The sequence below is a fragment of the Trichosurus vulpecula genome, chromosome 6 (genome assembly GCF_011100635.1).
Source record: "Trichosurus vulpecula isolate mTriVul1 chromosome 6, mTriVul1.pri, whole genome shotgun sequence".
Classification (NCBI taxonomy): Eukaryota; Metazoa; Chordata; class Mammalia; order Diprotodontia; family Phalangeridae; genus Trichosurus; species Trichosurus vulpecula.
The window spans coordinates 230,645,814-230,662,860 of NC_050578.1; the positions used below are offsets into that span (position 1 = coordinate 230,645,814).

General features: G+C 42.3%; 1 protein-coding gene across 3 annotated transcripts in view; it reads left to right on the top strand.

Annotated features, from left to right (window-relative positions):
• Positions 1–16,516, top strand: part of ARNTL (aryl hydrocarbon receptor nuclear translocator like) — a 91,737-nt gene extending 75,221 nt beyond the window's left edge. For 2 of the 3 annotated variants that reach the window (XM_036763047.1, XM_036763048.1), the window contains 9 exons: positions 1,118–1,267; positions 1,963–2,209; positions 3,365–3,471; positions 4,627–4,777; positions 8,035–8,123; positions 8,421–8,529; positions 9,809–9,902; positions 15,074–15,176; positions 15,842–16,516. In XM_036763047.1, the coding sequence (XP_036618942.1) occupies positions 1,118–1,267; positions 1,963–2,209; positions 3,365–3,471; positions 4,627–4,777; positions 8,035–8,123; positions 8,421–8,529; positions 9,809–9,902; positions 15,074–15,176; positions 15,842–16,002 (1,211 nt within the window). In that variant the 3' untranslated portion in view covers positions 16,003–16,516. The remainder of the gene's footprint in view (positions 1–1,117; positions 1,268–1,962; positions 2,210–3,364; positions 3,472–4,626; positions 4,778–8,034; positions 8,124–8,420; positions 8,530–9,808; positions 9,903–15,073; positions 15,177–15,841) is intronic. The other variant, XM_036763049.1, reaches the window with a different exon arrangement.
• Positions 16,517–17,047: the final 531 nt, after the last annotated feature.

The following is a 17,047-nucleotide window of genomic DNA, read 5'->3' on the forward strand; positions in this document are numbered from 1 at the left end:
TCCTCCATTTTAGATGAAATGCAAGCAGAGCAACAAGGGAGGAGACAGGAAAGCATTTGGACCTCGCTAAATACATACATAAGAAATCCATGCCAGAAATAACTGGTTTAAAGGTACTCAAGAATCTGCTGAAGACATCCCAAAGAGAAGTTCCAAAAACAAGAAAAATAGCCAACAGTAATCATCCCTCTCCCCAAGAAAGGTGGTGAAGAAGACACCAGCAACTGCAAACCCCCATATGTCTACTTTCTTTTTTCTCTAAAGCCTTTAAGAAAATAATCTGTATACTTTAAGAATATCCTTTTGGAAAATTTGAGAATGGTAAAGTCAGGCTTTTGGTCAATAATTTTTTGGAAAAATTTACCAAGACTTTTTCCTTTTACATCAGGCATTTTTGAATATACGCCCCACCCCATACACACACACACACACACACACACACTTTATTATAACAAAGAAAAACATCTAAACATAAATAATGATATACTGTTGGTTCAATGACCTCATCTGAAAACATAATCAACATGCTTTCCATAGTTTTTTTAAAAGCAGACCATTTCTTTATGTTTGCAAACACCATAGCAACCATTTTTGTTTTCTCTTTCCAAGTTGGAAGAACATTCTTCTTGATAGAGAAAACACAAATTAAAAGAGGTTGAGTAGTACTGCCTTCACATCATTGACTGTTCTTATCTCCTCTGCAATAAGCAGTAGTCTTATTCCTTCTGACTTTTTTTAATCTTCTGCTTACCTCCACCATGGCTTTAAAATAAAAAAGCCTTTTTTGTGACTTGGTAACTTATTCACAAGGCACAGTCGTGGTTTTTATACTCTACTAATACTGTGGTGTATTTGGTAAGCTAATGTTAGAGCCAGATTGCAAAGGGTTGACACGTGAAAGGAGCATAAGCAGAGGTGACTCTAGACAGCTTTGTTAGGAGCTTTTGCCAGACTCAGTGCCTCATGACCTGTTCACTGCTGCTCTGGGTTCTTTCCAGACAAAAGTTCACAGAGTGGGGTAGTGGACTAGGTGGACCGAAGGCTTCTTCCCAGTCAGATTCTATGATTCAGTAAATGATGCTTTCCAACAGTTACAGTCTTCTGTGTTCCTTTACAGCTGGACTTCCAGTTAAGACAGATATAACCCCTGGGCCATCAAGACTATGTTCTGGAGCCAGACGTTCATTCTTCTGTAGGATGAAATGTAATAGGCCATCAGTTAAAGTTGAAGAGAAAGATTTCCCCTCAACCTGTTCAAAGAAAAAAGGTAACATTTGATCAGTTTTTCAGAAATAGAAAACATTCAGAGAATAGGAGGCATGTTAGGCTTTTTCCTCCCTTATTTTAAGGGGTCAGTTACAATCAGCCACATCAGCAGATGGCATGGTGACCCCCACTCCTCTGCTTCTTGTGACTCATGGGTGCCTCCCATATCTAGTTAGGCAGGGCTGGGTGGGGAACATGGAGAATGGCCCAGAGTTGTTGGGCAAAGCTCCATACTTCTAGGCTCTAAAATGGAGCACCCAAACCAGCCTCTACTGTACTATGCTATACTAGTTTTCAGAGCACTTTTCACAAAAACCACAAAGCCAATTCTTTTTTGTTCCTTATTCATGCAATTCAGCAAGTCTTCCTACAGGTGGGAATGTCCCCTATTTGTAATGGGGAAAAGGAGCCAGAACTGGAAGCAGGAGCAAAACTACTGAACACTTGGACCTGGCCAACACAGAGAAAAGGAAATGCTTTTACTTTAAAACCTCTTTGGCTCTGTCCTCAGGAGTTCCTACAGTTATAGAACCAGCCTCCCTGCTTCTGAGGCCCCGATGTCCAAGGGCATCCAGGGAAAAGTACATCCTTTTGACTCTCCTTCCCTAACCTAAATGCTGTAAGGATGACTACTGTGTAGGAAATCTCTGGGCCCCAAAGGCTATGTTGACACCAACTATGGTCTTTGTTCTCTAGCAGACCGAAAAAGCTTCTGCACCATCCATAGCACGGGATATTTAAAAAGCTGGCCACCCACAAAAATGGGCCTGGATGAGGACAATGAACCAGATAATGAAGGTTGTAACCTCAGCTGCCTTGTGGCAATTGGACGGTTACATTCTCATGTCGTTCCACAGCCAGTGAATGGGGAAATCAGGGTGAAATCTACAGAATATGTTTCTCGCCATGCAATTGATGGGAAATTTGTTTTTGTGGACCAGAGGTAAGAGCCTCCTTGTAACAGAAGTAAAAATGGTGACAGAAAACGTGCAGTTGGTAAAACAGCTAATATCACCATTTGCCTTTTTCCGTTTTGGCTAAGATGATACTCATCAACAGGGTTGTTAGAAATGCCGTTTATTGGATATTTTCTGTTGTTCATGAACACTTGTGGACACATTTATTTGATCATTATAGTGAAATGGGGTTTCCATAGTGATTTCTAGCACACCTCCGAAAACAATAACCCAGTAACTTAGAATCTTGGAACCAACAAGCATAGCATTGCCTCCTCTGATTTGGGTCTCTTCTTTGCCTCCATCACTCCCTACCTTGTATTTTTTTATCTAAGAATGTTTTGCCTTTAGTATGTATGGCAAGCTCTTTGAGGACAGAGACTGTCTTTTTTAGTTGTCGTTTTTTTGGTCTTAGTCTCTCCTATCCCTGTCTCATAATATGTACCAGTATATGCCATACCGAATTGAGCATCTGAGCTAGAAAGGCCCTCAGAGAGTCTTCCGGTTCAGGCCCTTTACACAGCAGAAAACGGAGTGCTTGTTAGGGGAAGTAACTTGCCCAAAGCCATTCAAGGAGTTAAGGACAGAACCAACCTTCAGCTCAGGTCACTTTTCCCTGAAGTCCAAACTTCCCTGACTGCTTTTTGTCACCTTGGCCAAGCAGGGCCTGTAAAACCTAAGATCCTTGAATTTCCATTTAGTGCTTTTTTTCTTCCCCTACTACATGCTTATGAAAGTGTTCACCTGCAGATTATATGTTGACCAGTGAAGACAGCCATTGGTTTGATGGAAGAGAAGATTTATATAATTGGTCTTCAATTTTTATGTTACCAAGGGGCTAATAAAATTGAATCTCAGGACCAACATTTGGACTTTATTTATTTTTGGACCTGTCTTCTAACTTGTATGAATGCTGTTGTAATACTCTTTAAAATATTTTAAAGCCTTTTTTTTCCTCCTGTTTGTGTGCCCTTTGAGAGCTTTTAAAATATTCGATTAACCTCAAATAGCTGAAGAAAATGTTTAGGTATGAAGCTCTTTGGGGAAGATCAGCATGGCTCTCGTTTCTACAGCATCGTTCTGTGAAGGGGGACACTTCAGCCTCTGAACTCACTTTGCCTTTTTCTAAATGTCATTTTTAGGGCAACAGCAATTCTGGCGTATTTACCCCAAGAACTTCTAGGCACTTCATGTTATGAGTACTTTCACCAAGATGACATAGGGCACCTTGCAGAATGTCATAGGCAAGGTAAGATCTCCAGTGTGGACTGACATTTAAAAATAAATCAAGAACATATCATGTGATCTCAGGATAAAAGGTGTTCTGAGCAGTGGGAAGCAGGGTCCACAGGCCAAGATCCACTTGAAAACAATAGGTGACTGTGTAGGCCTGACCCAGCACTCATCTAAAATCTGTAGGGATCCCAGCCTCCTGTGGGGCCCTCTTTGGGGCCTCTAGGTTAATGGAGTTCTTCAAGGCTGTGCCAATAGAATGCTGGCTCTGGGAGATCCTGCCAGACTGAAAGACTTAGAGTAGAGGCATGGTGATTAGCACCTACAGTTCTATGGCGCCTAGACGACCCTGCAGTGCTGGGCACCGTCACAATGCTGGTAATGGTGCTATCATTCCCATTTTAAAGATGAGGAAGCTGAGGCAGACAGAGGGAAGCGACTTGGCCAGGGTCACAAAGGTAGTGTCTAGGGCTGGACCTGGGGTTCTGTTCTGTGGCACCCCTGGTTCTTGTGCCACTTTGTGCTGAGGACCAGCTTCGCGAGCATCATAGGGTTAGAGTTGGCCATCTAGTGCCATGTTTTCCTAACAGTAGCTCATGAAAAGTCACTGAAGCTAGGTGTTGGGCGGTGGGGAGGACCCAAAGAGATACAATCGCCTCCAGGAGAGGGAAGCCCCAGAGATCAGATGCTCCAGAGTAGCTGCTCCAGGCCTGCACTGTCCCAGAGAGAGAAGGCTTAACAAAGCACAGGTTGTCCTTGGACATCATCCAGTCTAATCCCCCATTTGGAACAGAGGCCACTAAGCTTGAGAGGGGAAGGCACCTCTCCCAGGGCCCAGCTCGGCCCAGAAGCCTGGTCCTGCCTGGCACAGGTTGTGCTGCCCCTCTCCTCCCTCTGGTGGATGGAAAGCAGATCATGGTGGCTAGCTTTGGAGGTTTTGGGAAGTAGTCATGGAAGTAGTCATAGGTTCAATAGAAACATTGTCCACTAAAGCTGGTGAAGGCTCACAGTTTTTCCATGAAGCTTTCACAGCCTACGGCCATAAACTGAAAAATGACAGTGTGACATACAAACCATCATTCCCTTGGCAATCTTGATGGCATCTTATCTTCATTATTTATCGTGCCAGGTTGAGGAAATAGCAATGTTCACGTTCTCTTTACATTTTTAGTTTTACAGACAAGAGAAAAAATTACAACTAATTGCTATAAATTTAAAATCAAAGATGGTTCTTTCATCACCTTGAGAAGTCGCTGGTTCAGTTTCATGAACCCTTGGACAAAGGAGGTAGAATACATTGTCTCAACCAACACCGTTGTTTCGTAAGTGTTCCCTTTTCCAGCTGTTACCTTTCTCTCAGAAAATGAAAATGACTTTGATTTGGCTTTGCTTGTTGTAGTGGGACAGAAAGAGAGAGAGAAAACCTCTATGCTTAAATAGACAGAATGCCCCAAGATTTATCAACCAAAGCTAGTGTGGAAACCAAAAGAAAGGCACTGGGGGGAGGGGGTGACCATTCATACAGTGTGGACTGTGTTGTAGGCACTGTGCTAATAAGCAGGTGTCTCATTGGATCCTCACAACCTTGTGAAGTGGGTCCCACCGCACGCTCTCTCCCCTGCGTCTCCCCTCCCTATCCCAGTTTGTGTAATTGCAACAGGAAGTAACTAAATTGGCCTTCATGTAAAGCATGAAGATAAAGATATGTTGATGTGTGCGTGTGTGTTTGTTTTAACTTTAGTATAGGACTTTTTCTAAAGCCGTAATTTTTTTAAAAGATGGATTCACATTGGCACCAACTTTTAGTGGCATTTCATAAGCTCACTAGAGGTATAACCTATGCAATATACCCTGAAATATTATCTTGAGGATTATAGTTATTGACATCAAATAAGCGAGTAGATGGAGCTCAGTGGGAGGGGTAGAGTAGTGCAGTCTGCATAATTACCCTTTTGAGCCTCCCACTGTGACTGTGTAGCCTTCTGGTTATGACAGTCAGAAGATGAGGAAGGAGCACCCAGCAGATCCCCAGCACAGCCCCTAGGGGAGCCAAGGGTCTTCAGCTATTGCCAGCACCACTGGATAGTGGACTAAAAAGGCCCGAGAATGGAGTTAGATAAAAGCAGCTGATAGTCACATATTACCCATTATCAAGGAAACCGGTCCAGAAATAGCCAAGTCACGGAATATAATGTTAGAAAGGACTAAAGAGCTATTTGGTCCAGTCCATCCCGAATCTCTGCAGCACCCCTGACAGGTGGTCATCCATCCTCTGCTTGAAGAGTTCCAGTCAGGGCCAATCTACCACCATCTAAGGCGGCCCATTCCAGTTGAGAATAGCTCTTATTGTCAGGAATCCCTCCTTCTGTAATTTCTACCCCTTGTGCCTAGCTCTGCCCTCTCGTGACAGGCTTAAGTTCACCAATTTAGAACTGGAAGGAATATTAGGGGCTTTTTGATCTGCTCCCCTTTCCCCCCCTCCCCTCCCCATTTTATAGATGAGCCCATGGAGACAAAGAAAGGCGAAGTACCTTCTCCAGGATCACAGTGGTACTAAGAGGCTGCCCCAGGATTTATCTAGAGCTCTTTCCCTTCTACCCCCCAGCTCTGATCCTTCTGCCCGTGGACAGTCCTTGGCATATTGGAGGACAGCTCTCGTGTTCTCTTCCCTGCCCGGCCTCTAAGCTTCTCTTCTCTGGGCTGCCTAATCTCACCGTTCTTCACCATCCTGATTGCCTTCCTAGACACTCTGTAGCTGATCCACGTCCTTCCTAAAAATGTAGTGCCCAGAGATGAACACCGCGCTCTAGCTAGATGTGTTCTGGGAGGAGTGCTGAGGGCTAAGATTTTATTGGCTTTCTTGGCTACAGCTCATGCAGCTGTCATGTGGCACTGTTGACTGACTGACTCCGCCTCTAGAGCTTCTTCACAAGATCTGCGACCTAACACCTTCTTCCTGCATCTCACACTTTTGAAATGGATTTCTTGAACTTCAGGGTAGGACTTTACATTTATCCATATTAAAGTTCATCTTAGTAGATTCAGCTCCATGTCCTAGCATATCAAGAACTTTTTAGATCCTGATTCTGTCAGACTTATTTGCTCTCCCTCCCAGCTTGGTGTCATCTGCAAATGTCATAAGCATGCCATCTGTGCCTTTATCCAGATCGTTGACAAAAATATCAAAGAGCAGAGGGCCAGGGTCTGATCACTGGGACCCTCCACTAGAGACCTCTTTGGACCTACCATTCAACCAGTTCTGATTACACTAGACTTTACTGTTTATCTCAGAGCCCATATCTCCATCTTGTCTATAGGCATAGCATCAAAGACAAACAAATGCTTTGCCATAATCTTAAGTATACTCTCTATGTAGCATGGCCTTGCTCTACCACTTCAGTAACCCTGTCCAAATGAAAGTGAGGCTAGCCTAGTATGACCTTGCCTCAAAGCCAAATGGCTTTTTCATCCCTGCTGCCCTTTCTAGATGTTCATGAATTATCCCCTTGGTAACGTTTTAGATCTTGTCAGGAAGAATTGAAGTCAAACTCACTGACCTAGTGTGCCCAGTCTCTTCCCCTTTGGAAAATGGGATACTTGCCCTTCTCTAGTCCTGCGTCCCCTCTGCCGTTCTCCAGCATCTTTCAAAGATCGCTGACAAGTAGCTCAATAATTCTCTCTGCCAATGATTTCAGTACACTGGAATGTGGTTCATCTAGGCCTGGGGACTTGAGTTAGTCACTGGCAGCTAGGTGCACTCTTACTGTCTTAGGATTTTTCCTGCCTGTTGTACCCTTTCTAGAGGCCTCAGAGGAAAGGAAAGAAAACAGAACCAAACTAAGATTTGAGCAGTTCTGTCTTCTGTCCTATTAAATTGTCTTCAATCCACTCTGATTAGTGATCCTCTTCCTTCTTTAATGCCATTCTTTTGCCTGATAACTTTAAAGACTATTTTTGTTGTTGATGTCGCTGTTGTTGTGTTAACACTGTCAGCTTTGGCCTGAGCTTTAACACTCCTGACATTCTTTTAAGACCATGCCATGCTTTTGTTTTCATCATCTCGTTACCAATTGGCCCATGCTTCTACCCTCTCTGCATGTTTTTAAAACCCAGGTTGGTCAGTGAGTTTCCTGTGTATCCGCATCAGTCTCTTACACAACTCTCCTTTTTCTTCATCATTGGAATATTTCTCTTTGTGTCTTCAGATTTTCATTCTTGAGATTCCCATCCCTCCAAGGCTAACTTTGCCTATGAAATTTTAAACCATGGAAACTTACTTATCTTTTTTGTGGACCTTTTGAAACTGGGGAGCATGTTAGACAATACCTGGGATTTCTTTTCTCTAGTACACATTCTAAGATGTGGTCAATCCCGCCAAAGTTCCTGTCATTTATACTTCCGTAGCTACCTGTGGGTGAGAGTCAAGTCCAGAATAGCAGTTACCACTTTTTGCTGCTTCTACCTTTTAAAGGTGAAATATCAGTAAGGTCAGTCCATGATCACTGCTTTTGCTAAGGTGAAAGACAAAAAGTTCCAAGCAGGTATGACTCACTTTACCCTATTGCTGGGATGTTCACAGAGCCAACGTACTAGAAAGCGGAGATCCAACTTTTCCACAGCTCACAGCTTCCCCCCACAGCATGGATAGCATACTGCCCTCTGGAGAAGGTAACTATGTTCTTGGGGGTACTGAGGCTAGCCTTACCTCACATTCTCTATTATAATGAGAAGGAGGGAGGGAGGGAGACATCTTCATTCCCCTTAAACAAATGGTGGTTGTAGATCTTAGAAGTCCCAAACTAAGATAGTATAATACGGCTTCTGAGATGTCCACTTAAAATGCATCATAGAACTAGGCAGTTTTAATTAGTTGAATTCAGTTACTCCAAAGGAAAATAGCATCTTGCCATTCCCTCCCCTTTCCTTTGAGTGCTCTCTGTTCCTTTCCATCGTTCTTTGTTATAGGTGGGCAGAAAAGGAGCCATCCTACTGTTCCTGGAATTCCAGGTGGAACGAGAGCTGGTGCAGGGAAGATTGGTCGAATGATTGCAGAAGAGATCATGGAGATCCATAGGTAGATATGCTCCCCTTAAAATGGAACAGCTGAAGAAGTTGGCCCTTGATGCCCTGGTCCTAGTGTCCCTAAGAAAGTTAACAACAGCCGGATGTCATGAAAAAGGAGGAATTTGAGATGCCTCAGATGTACTTTAGTGTTTGGGACTTGGCCCTGTGCTAAATCCTGTTCCATCCCAGGCCTGGGGAGGGCTCTGCAGGTTGTACTAAGGGAAGGAAGAGCTGGTTCTGGTGATGGAATGTCTCACAACATAGTATAACCCCTCACTGGGAAGGGAGCTCTGACATCCATCAGAATTCATGAAAATGACCCAGAATAGTTCAGAATATTAGGGGCTGCCATGAAGGGAATTAGGACAGGTACAATAGAAGATTCTTTATGAAATGACTTGGGATCAAGGGATTCCTAAATTTAAAACTTAATGGACCAGCCTCATGAGAAAGGAGTTAAGTTAATCTCTGCTTCCATAGTAAAGGAAGCTTCAGTTTTCTTGTTGTGATGGATGTTGGTGTCTAAATGTAGGAAGCCCAACTATAGGGCACTGAAAAGCAAGACATTAACCTGGCCTGCAGCAAACACAAAGACCACAGAGGGCAGAGTCTGGGCTGAGAAGAATCCAGTATGAGGTTTTAGCAGGGTTCCCTCAAGAAACTGTACAGGCAGCTAGGGGAGTGCTGACTTCAAAAGGGAGCTAAGTTTACTGGCAGTCCTACAGTACTAGTCATCTAGCCAAGGCTATGTTTTCATAGAGGAAGCATAGTTAAATACCTGCATCTCAGTTAAATTATGATGTGGCAAAAAGGACAGACCACCAAGGGGTCCGGATCGGAATCACTGTGAACTCTGAGGACAGATCTTTGCAACTGAGTAGTGTTCGTGGAAGCATACCCAGCCCCACCCTGGCCCTTCTTAATAGGAGGAGGGTGTCAAGTCTGAATCTTAAAATCTTAAAAGCTTTATTCCAGACTGCAAGCATAATGATTAAATTCATGGACTTACAGCTTTGGTTCTGGTTAAGGAGATTTGGGAGTGAGGCTGGGAAAGTGATAACTTAAAAGGTTTCTCCAGCCTAATGGACAACAATAGAATGAAACCAGCTGACCATCTGTGCGTGTATGGGTGCTTTTGTAATCGTCACAGGGTTTAAACTCCAAATACTGAACTCAAGATGTTTGTGAAATGCCTGACCACAGACGAAAGTATTCTCCAGCAGAGCTGGAGTCCCTTCTTCCTTCCCAACTCTATGACTTCTTACTTATGCCTTCCCTTTCTCTGACAGGATAAGGGGGTCATCACCCTCTAGCTGTGGTTCCAGCCCATTGAACATCACAAGCACACCTCCCCCCGATGCATCTTCCCCAGGAGGCAAGAAGGTAAGACTTCTGAATTCTGCTGCCCACTGTGGCGCCCACCTCCCTAAACCTGAGGTCTCAAAGAAGGGGATCATTAGGATGGAACTGAGGTCACTGAACAATGCAAGAAAAGCTTTCTCAAGGGGAAGAACTAGAATTATTTTGATTCTTTAATTAGCATTGTAAGACTTTATATGTCTGTATGCTCCTGTATATTCACATAAACAGACATCCATACATATGCACATGTTTGCTTTTGTAAATTGTTGCATGTGACCAGATATATAATCATGCTTGCACATTCACAATGGTATATGCATATCCATACCTGGAGGGCTATATATTCCTAATGGCCTATTTGGAATCTTTGTTCTTCCTGGGTTTGGAAGGGTCAAATTCATATTGCTGTACTTTGTAGGGAAATGAGATTACTAACCATTTAACTACTTGAAGACAGCTACCAGTCCTATGCCTACCCCCGCCTCTCCAGCCCTAAGTCTTACCTACTCCAGGTTAAACAGACCCAGTTCCTTATTGTCTCCAGCGGGGCTTAGAAGCCAAGCTGAAGACTGCAACACAATGATCAGCCTTCTCCGAGAGTTCTTGGAGAGGCCTCTTCCTGCTCCACCTGCAGGGCTGTTCCCCTGCTTTGTAAATTGTTTTCTGATCCATTCATCGATTTGCATATTTGTCCAAGAAAAGGGTTCAAAAACAGCCCAAGATTAAAAATAGCACTTCCAGAGTGTATGTGGGAGTTGGCCACCCACAGCACAAGCCACATGATTCATTTTTCCTGACATATGGGCTGTTCGCTCTTGTCACCAACCTACCAGACCCCAAGTCACCAAAAGAACCTCTCTTATCCCAATGAATCTACATACCCAGCACCCAGTTGTAGGAAACAGGTAGAGTGTGCAGTGAGTAATATAGACCACAGACTAAGCAGAACAGGAGTGTTACAGGACCATGTCATGGAATCCCAAAATGTGGGTTGGGAGGAACTTCAGAGGCCGTCAAAAGTTTGCTGAACATCTGGAAAAGAATCCCTATTCGACCACACTTGACAAGTTAGGTCATCTGCCCTCTGCCTTTTGATTCCCAGCAAGGGAGACCTTACTATCTCCCAGGGCCATCTGTTTGACTTTTGAATATCTTTAATTGTTAAGAAGGATTTTCTAAAGGTAACTCTAAACTTGCCTCTTAGTAACTTAGACCTGTTATTTCCAACTCTGCATGCCAGGGCCAAGCAGGACAAGTCTAACCTTCCAACTTGATAGCCACTCCACTACTTGAAGACAGATTATCATTTCTACCTCCATCCCTTCCCCCCCTCACCCCCCCCCGCCATCTTCTCTACTCCACATAAAATAGACCCAGTTCCTTCACCGTATTCTCCTATGGCATAGACTCAAGGTCTTTCATTCTATGATCATTCTGGTCACCTTCCTCTGGACATTTTCCAAGTGTCAGTGGCTTTCTTAAACCCAGAACTGAATGTAATCCTTCATATGTTGTCTGAACAGAGCAGTATCCAAGGATGTAGTTCACTTTGACCAGGTAACTTGAATTCACATTTCCTTACTGTGGCTATCAACTCTCCATTACCCTATTTTTAGCCCAAATAAGCATGGTATGTGTAGATCTGCCTTCTTTCCTTCAGTGAGATCTCTTCTTTGATCCTCCTCTTTCTCCCCGTATAGCTTTATAAAGCCAAACAAAATTCCACCTTCTGGGTGGTCCTACAAGCCTTGGCACATTCCAGATTCTAATTCCAGCCACTTTGGGTATTCATCCCGTTAATATCAGGAAGACCTTGCTTCCATCTTCTCTATGTAGCTTCTAAAAATGTAAACTGGTTAGTGAATACTTTCTATCCACAGCAATCTCTTCAGACAAATCTCACTTTTCCTCATTATTATTGTTTCTCTTCATGTGTTTAGAATTTCATTCTTAAGAGGTTTTTTTATTCCTCCTGGGCTGAATTTCTTCATAGAATTTTATTCCATAGGATCCTACCTATCCATCCTCTTTGCCATTTTAAACTACTGGGTGCATAATTGCAATATATATGGCTTTTCTATCACAAACTTTTAAATGGAGTGGTTGCTTTCCTAAGGCTCCCTCCCATCACTTCCAGTAACCAATTCTTTCTTTCAAAGGTGACATTATTAAGGTAAGTCAGGAAGTTATTAATAGTTCTGTTTTTGGCAAAGAGAGTGTTCTGGGAGTATCATGCCTTTTTATCAAGTTTCTGATCTTTCTCCACACTCTTCATCCGTGTCTTCTTTCTGTGCAGGTGGCTTGTCAAACACAAAGATAAAATCACTTGTGTTTGTCCCTCCACTGCTCTTCACCCAATTCTTCTCCACCATGCTTTCATTCTCTCGTGTATCATTTACGGTGCTGCTTCTTCACGCTCAAACACACATTCTCCCGTTTTCTGCCCACTTTCTCACCTGTTACCTAGCTAGCAGTGCCCCTCTCCTCAGGCTGTGATAGCTAGGAGGTCTCATTTTCCTCTTGGTGTTCATCTTGCTTATCCTAATTAGAAGCCAGGGTTTTACTGCTGGCTTCTTTCTTGAAGTTTGCCTCCTGTGAAACTGTGCCCCAAGTGCTGTTCTAGCACCATTATACTTATGGTATCTGGCTTGGCAGTTTTCAGCCTCTTTTTCATTTTGAAGCCCTTTTAAATAGATACGCAAGATGCAATATAAATGCATTCCTATGTATGTTCAGGAGTCTGCCCTATACTTTAACCCATGGTTTAGAAATCCAAATTCTCATCTCATACTTCATTTTCTCAACCTCCCTTCCTCAATTATTTTTTCTCTTTTAAAGCCCTCCTTCAGTGAGCATCATTGAGAAAAATACCATCAGTACTCCACATGGCCTTCAGCTTTTCATACGAGTCTTGGTAGTCTTTCGCAATGTTGCCACACAGAAATCCAGAAAGCCTCATTTGTGCACATATGAATCACCAGAAATGGTAGTATCCATCCATCTCATCTTAGATACAAGAGATCTCTGCTTTGTTATTAGTTGCCCCAAAACTGTTTTCTGTCACCTGTTTTGTGTCGTTACCACATTCACGGTTGGTTCAGAAAGGAAGCTACTAGCCAGCTATGTATCAGGATCCACTTACAACCATAACAAATATACATTAATTAAATGTCTACTGTGTGGTTCCTGTTTGGGAGCAAGTAAAATACATGAAAAATAATGAGACATGGCTGGATAAAAGGTAAGGCACTGCCAACTACTGTGCCAAGCAGAGGAGTTTGATCTTGACTCACTAGGCATTAAGGGAGCCCCTAAATATTTCTGAGCAGATGGGAGGCATGACAGGCAGATTGGAAGTGGGAGAGAGTTGAGGCAAGAAGATGTTAGGAACCCACTGCAGTCTGTAAAATAGATGGTATGAGTTGAGTTAGCTACTCATCACTGGCAGTAGCAGGAATAAAGAGGAAAGCTGAGACATAACATTTTAAGATTCGCAAAGCACTTTACATCCATTATATCTCCCTGGATGGTGTTGGGAGGTCTGGGAGGAAGAGTCAAAGATAAACCCACCATTTCACGTACAGGAGACAAAGGGGATTGGGGTGTCAGATCATCTTGATGTCTGTAAAGTCAGAAGGAAGACTAGGGTTTGGGGAATAGATAATCTCGATGTCCAGTCAATTTCCAAGAAAGGAAGTTACTATGCCATCTTCCTGATGAGCCCTAAAACAGCCCTAACCTCATCTCCTCCCCCTCTGCATCTGCCATTCAGCTCACTTATTCATTAGCGGTCTTTTGAGTACTGTACTTTACAAACAGCCTCCCAGAGTTGGGAGAGTTTGATTAGGTTCTTTAAAGGCAAACTTCAGTCTAGTATCTTATTAAGTGCCTAGCACAACAAATAATACAAGAGGACTTTCCAGCTCATTTCTTGAACGGTCGTCAGCTGCTAGGACACCAAGTGAGATACAAAGAACTCAATTTGACGGAGGGTACTTATTTAGTATCCAACTTTGGTGGAGACAGACATGGACTACAGACAATGAGAAGACATGCGTAGATTTTAATTGGTTCACTGGAGGGAATACCCACGGTGACAAGCTTAGATCCACTGAAGGAAGTGTCTGTGTAAGGCTCTGCGGGAACAACAGTAAGAAGATACAGTCTTGTTCTCTTAGAGTATGTCTGTGTAAGAAGAGAAAACAGGGACCCAATAATCAGAGCAGATTGCTAAGGGTTCAAGGTTAGTACAGTGTTATGGAAGCAGCAGAGATGAAGGCAATCACTTCTTATTGGAAGAGGAGATGAAGTGGTCCGTTCTAGGCACAGGGAATGATTCAGCAAAGGTATAGAGGCAAAAGTGGGGGGGAACAAAAAGCCTTCATGGTTGCTGGGATTGGAATTTGAATCTTTATCGTTGATGATAATTTTGCCAGTTACGTACTTGGGAAAAGCTGCAGAGCTGGCAGTTCAGCAGTCTTAAATTAGTTTGAAAATAGGGGCACTGTAAAGGTGCAAAGCCATAGACAAAGCCTGCAGGGCCATCCCCGCTCAGGCATGGTGTATTTCTCTAGCTTCTCGCCATGTCCTAGTTGTGGAGAGCTTTTATAATGTCCACCCCCTGGCAGAAGAGGGAGCCTCACCATTGTGCGCAGGTCCCAGTGTGTAAGAGGCTCTTTGTAGAGGTGGTTTCATTTGATGATTCTAGGTCCAAAGGCAAAAGTAAGAGCATCCTGTAAGTTCCATATATTTACCTGTTTCCCTCGTGTGGAGGTGTTTGAGTAGCTGTATCATTCTTCCCTATCGCTCTGAAAGACAAAGTTGGTAATCAACCTAGAAGTGCTTTACCCACATGTAAGGGCCACCAGGGTGGGCCTGTTGACATTTAGCAGTCAAGACTGGGCATCAAGCCGTATGTTCTAAGGCCCTGTTAGTACTCCAGGGGAGAGTTCTTCACCATGGGCTGATGGTCCTGAACCCAGTGAACGGAGAACAATTTTAGGAGTGAAGGTTTTCCCCACCACCTTTTTTTTGTAACATTTAAAACTTAGCACAAGGAATCTTCCAAATTGAGGCTATTTCAGGGAGCCTCTGGTATTTTTTTTGTTTTTTTTTTTGCTTAGTGATCATTCTGCTTGTATAAGATTTGAGTTAAAATAATGAAAAATCCTATGCTTTTCCCTGTTTGACAGATTTTAAATGGAGGAACTCCAGACATTCCTTCTGCTGGCCTCCTACCAGGGCAAATTCAAGATAACCCTGGCTATCCATATTCTGACAGTTCCTCTATTCTTGGTAAGTAGCACTGCTATAAATCTTTTCAATAAACCTGGCAAATACAGTAACAGTTTTGATGATATTTTTTGATGATATTAAAGAGTTTTTACACAAATCAGCTGTCTTCCTGAAGATGTGTCCCCGTTCCTCCATCCCAGATCCCACCACCCCAAATTTTAGCCTTAAGTTAGGCTAGTACAAACTAGCTTGCAATCCTTGGGCTAGGCCTTTGAGAAAACAAATTTAAAGTTTGGGTGACAAAAATAATAGCTGAAGTATTATAAACAATAGTCTTAACTTCTATTTCAAAAAGAACCTATAGAGCTTCTTTTCCCCCTCATCTGCCTATTTACCTCAGTGTCTGATCTCCCTTTTTTCCTTCTTCTCTGTAACAGCCCCTTCCCCTTTTTCCTGGATTAATATGGAACTGAATTATATTTTAAATGTTTCTGATACCTACAGAATTTAGCTGTGTTCTTAAATCTAAAAATTTGGTGATTTTAATTTTATCTTTCTCCTAAAATCTTAATAGAAAAAAAAGGTCCCCACTTCTGCAATAAGTAGTAAAATTTGCTTAAAACACTGAATTCAGTATACCAAAAGTTTGGTGTAGGAATTATATAAAATAAAATTAAAACCACTGCAAGTAATTTTGACCACTAATAAGTTTGTTTTCTATTCAGGTGAGAACCCCCATGTTGGTATAGACATGATTGATAATGACCAAGGTTCCAGCAGCCCCAGTAATGATGAAGCAGCCATGGCAGTCATCATGAGCCTCTTGGAAGCCGATGCTGGTCTTGGTGGCCCTGTGGACTTCAGTGACTTACCTTGGCCACTTTAAACATTACTGTATAGTTGCTTCAGCAACATCTGCAGTATCAAAGTGCATTATTGGTGGAGTTTGACCGTCTGTGAAGCTTCTTGGATAAAGAGATAATAGCTTTTATGTTCAAACTTCATAAAAGCCATCTCAAAGCCATTGATACAAGTCAATCCTACTATGTGTAACTTAAGACAAAGTGGAACTAAAAACCGCTACAGTGTTTCTGCATCATTGATTATTGAGCTAGCTGTGAATAGCTTGCATTAATTGTATATTTTGGATTCTGTTCGTGTTGAATTTTTAAATCATTGTGCACAGAAGCATCATTGGTAGCTTTTATATGCAGTCATTTCAGATGTATGGTGTTTTTACACTACAAAGAGGTCCCCCATGTGGACATTTCTTATACTAATTGTATCATAAAGCTGTTTATTCTTTCTTGTAAGAATCCTTTACTATAAATATGGGTTAAAGTGTAATGTATTAGACAGTTAAATATTTTTAAAATAAATGTTTCCTTTGTTCTATAAAATACTATTTACTTTTTTAAACAAGTAATTTGAAAAGACCATTTCTGTCACTACCTTTAATTATCATGTATTCAAGGATGATGATTATCATGCTCTCCCCATTCCCTCTTTACTTGCATGGTAAACTACTTAGTGTGTGCTTTCCCTTTGGCTTGGGTATTTACAGGTTATGTCTTCACTAAAATGCAACTAGAATGTTCGAAGGGACATTAATTCTGAAATCAAAAATGATGTGTCACAGACATTTTAGCATCTATCCTTGAAATTTAAGTTCAGAATTTGATTCTTAGCATTATTTTGGTTTATGACAACTAATTATAGACAACAATCATTATTCTTTCCACTAGCACCCTTAGGTAATGCCAGAAGGATTGGAAATGGTAACTCTAAAGCACCTAAACTTTCAAGATCCTTGGGGATCAGGAGGCATGGTATATGGTATATATAACCATTTGCTAGTTGAAGGCAGTGCCATGAAACAAGACAGCTGTGATGGTTATTTTTAAGGGTCTGCCTTTATACCATCCAAAGAG